Source organism: Sipha flava, unplaced genomic scaffold (assembly GCF_003268045.1).
Source record: "Sipha flava isolate LNK unplaced genomic scaffold, YSA_version1 18275_pilon_pilon, whole genome shotgun sequence".
NCBI classification, from domain to species: domain Eukaryota; kingdom Metazoa; phylum Arthropoda; class Insecta; order Hemiptera; family Aphididae; genus Sipha; species Sipha flava.
Window position 1 is genome coordinate 6179 of NW_020272239.1, and position 3860 is coordinate 10038.

General features: G+C 36.7%; 1 protein-coding gene across 1 annotated transcript; it reads right to left on the bottom strand.

Annotated features, from left to right (window-relative positions):
* Nucleotides 1–498: 498 nt before the first annotated feature.
* LOC112680922 (cytochrome P450 302a1, mitochondrial-like) lies at nt 499–3349 on the bottom strand (the record flags this gene model as incomplete). The annotated part of the gene is given in 7 exon segments (XM_025551163.1): nt 499–669; nt 778–984; nt 1396–1644; nt 1781–1934; nt 2087–2291; nt 2375–2556; nt 2982–3349. Coding segments are annotated over 7 exon segments (1476 nt in total), but the record flags the coding sequence as incomplete, so codon positions are not given.
* Nucleotides 3350–3860: the final 511 nt, after the last annotated feature.

The window sequence follows — 3860 nt, forward strand, 5'->3', positions numbered from 1 at the left end:
CGATTTTGAAGTTGAAAAGCTAAAAAAGCTCAAAATTATCATAACTTGAAAATAATAAATATACCATATATTTTAACAAACGCTTGAATAGAGTGTGTTTATACGCTGTATGATGATTTGTATTGATGATACGTTCATAACGGCACTTGCAGTACATAATGTTTTAAATAGATCAGCGATATGGTATCGAATATTGTCGAATAACGATAAAACATGATAATCTCGTCTGTATCACAACAAATTGGCGTTTATTATCGCAGTTCGATATCGTAATCGCGGATTACGATATCGTAATAATACTTTATAGTCATATCCTTTTCATTTATATTTTCATACTTTGGACGCCCTAAGGAAATCGCTTCATTTTCTTCCCCTTGGGACGGCTATATTAGTGACTAATTATGATTTAACGCTATTTACCATGAGATACTCGTATTATTGAAAACATTTATTACTGCTGAAATATTTTCAGGCGGTACAAAATCAAAACACAACTAATTGTATAAATATGTCATATATATTACGAAGATCAGTATAAGATTGTACAAATATTTGTTCTCAAGTTCTTGATTTGAATTCTATAGAAATAGGACCGTCTGGTTTGTTGATCAACAAAGACTGGCTATCCAATGTTGATCCTGTCCACGTCATTTCAAAATTTCTGACAATCTGGAACACGTGAGTGCAATCAATGCATAATTGAATCTATCAGTAGTGTGTAGGGGCTAAGAAAAGCAAATTTCCCTTTTAAAACCATATCATTACTGTATATCTTACTTTCATGAGTACGACCTGCAAAAACTGTTCGGATAAACGTCTTGCGATGCACGTCCTGGGTCCATGGCCAAACGGTAGGACCAAATACGGGCTGACCGACTCGTATTCGACGCTATCCTTTAACCATCTCTCCGGCACAAACTTGTCAGGTCGTCGAAAGTATTCGGCCAGGCGGCAGCTCACTTGATTCTGCGTGACGACTACCGTCTGTGTAGGGGTTTCAACGGATAAAAAAAAAAAAAAACCAAAACGTTTCATTTAAATCGCTTTCTTTACAATTCGCAGTCCCAGAGGCGGCTTGTGAGTACTTTCTACCGAGGCACCACTTTGGTACAATTCTTAAGCTTATCACGTTTTTTTTTTAGATACATCTTGGTTGGATAAATTAATATTTGGAGAATAATACAATTCAAGAATCCATAGGGTCGTACATTATCAATGTTTTAACGTTCAAACACAATTATAAAATAAAACGAGCGAAACGAAGACAAAATTTTTGAGATAGATGTGAGTAGTGCAATTTGATCCGTCTCGGTAAGATGAAGATGTTCAAACCACCACGTTCGACTGAGAGTTATAGCGATATGAAAATAATATTATAATTTAAATTATATTTACTCCTGCCGGGACTCTGTATCCGGAAAACACACATTCTTCGGGCACTATCCGTCCGATTCCCACCGATATAGGGTTCATTCGAAACATCTCCTTGATCACTGCTTTCGTGTACACAGCCCGATCCAACGTCTTTCCCGTGACTGTAGTATTACTTTCCGGCAAAAGAGTACGCGTTTCGGCGAACATTTTCTCCTGCACGTCCGCGTTCGACGACAGGTGATACAGTCCGAAACAACACGAGTACGTCGCCTAAAACCATTGTGTATTATTTTTTAGATTAATAATATAATGTATTCATAATTGTTTCTCGAATGAACGTCACACACAGACACACACACGTTTCATCGACCAACAAAGACCAGTCTATAACATATAATGAGATTACCGTGTCGATCCCGGCTAACAACGTGTCTACAGTCATTCCGATTACGTCTTTGAAGTCGGTTTCGTTCGAGCGTAAGTATTCGCTTAACAACGACGACTTGGAACCCAATGCATTGATATTGGTCAATTTTTCACTTACTATTCTTAAAGCAATCCTAAATAATAATAAAAAAAAATCATTTGAAGGGCTACGAGAAAAATTATATTAGCCAAAAAAATAAAAATATCTGATAATTACATCATCTTACCATTTATTGGTATTTATTATATTTATAACTTTATAAAAATAAAAAATTTGTTAAATTACTTTTCGATGTGTTCGTGTCCTTTTTTGATACGTTTGTACATAGGTGTGTCGTACTTTCTCCAAAGCTGTGGCCCATTGTCGGTCTTTAATATTGCACTGTTTATATCATGTGCCGCCTTAATGAGTTTTGAACACTCTGAATTGGAGTCCCACTCTTCGTCTTTGAACCGTTGGAGTCTTTCGTCGAATGCGACATAGTACGTCACTGTTGACGCAGATGGACTTCAATATCATATAAAAATATTTTGAAGGATAATAGTCTGTAAATTGTTTGAAAATTAAACCTACATTCAAGAAACAGCCTGGATAATTCTGGACCAAAATCATTGCCTAGTCTTGTGCGTTTTATTCGCTGTTCTATAAATTCTCCGACAACTGTATTCGTACTGTCTACGTACTGTTTGATGCATTGAACTTTACTCAAATGTTTTTGAAACGCCTTCCTGAGTCTCCACCAATCCGAGCCGTTCCTGCAGTAGAATATGCGACAACGCGTTTATGTTAAGTTATACATTTGTATAATAGAATAACACGAGAGCTGGGTTTCTATTAAGTCAGGGTAGTCTCAGGGATCATCAGCACCGAAACTAAGTCTATACCCACCAAAAACCGCGCTTATCCCTGGGTCATGCACTTTTTTAACTACCAAGCTTATCCTAATAACCAACAAGTTGTAACCGAGGCTGGCTCCTCAACCTCGAGAGGCAAACCAGGCCTGCATACGATGGGCCTCTCCTCTCTTGTGGTACCAATTAGGTTTTTAAATTTATGTTGGCAGATCAACCTTGGTTGTTACTCCTTTCCCATTATTTCGATTTCCCCAGCCGGCTCGTAGTGCAACGTAATAATATAATAACAGCACAAAAGCAATAGACAATACAGTTGACATACTCACGTAGGTAAAAGTCCTCCGGTGTTGTAAATATCCGGTTTATTTAATCTGTATTTCTGTAAAGCTAAATGGCTATGTCTCTTCGGATACCTGCCTTCTTTTCGATACAGCACCTCCACGTCTTCCGGTTTGAAAATCCACACTATGGACACGCCGGGCACTATATCTTCACGGACCACCGGGCCGTACTGCCGGAGTTTCGCAAGTCCGTTGCGATGCAAGCGGTCGAATTTGTACTTACCAAATACCGGTAAGTACTGGTAAAGAGTGCCGATCAGAGGTAAAGATTTTGGTCCTGGGATTTCGTTGAATTCCCTGCATGCCGCGGGTACCTTCGTTGAGAGCAATTGTGCCCGTAGTAAATTTAATTTCTAAAATAAGAAATATATCACATTTGGTTACATCAAATTTTATGAACCGATACGATGATATCGATTAGACAAGTACAAATTTAAGACTTTTGCAGTACGATTAAAAAGCTAATTTGACCATGAGTAATTAAAATCCTGAGATATTATAATTAAATCCCAGTATATCGAATCGATCGATACACAATTTATTGAAAATTAATAATTATAAATTTTATTAAGAACATTATACACATTTCTATTTAATATGCTATAAACACATTGATTTTTCTGTCTAATAAATTGTATGTACTATCCTATATTTTAATGAAATAATTAAGAGCCGTTAAATATAATAATCCCATATTAATTTTATAAATAATGTACTCATACACTCAGTGTTGATCTGGCTCACGAATAGGCCTGCGACAAAATTGTTTACAATGGGCTTCTAAACAACATAATATTGAAGTCTTTATTGGAGTGAGATTCAATAAGTACCAAATAAAAAAAAAATTATCGCCACGTTCTCTCT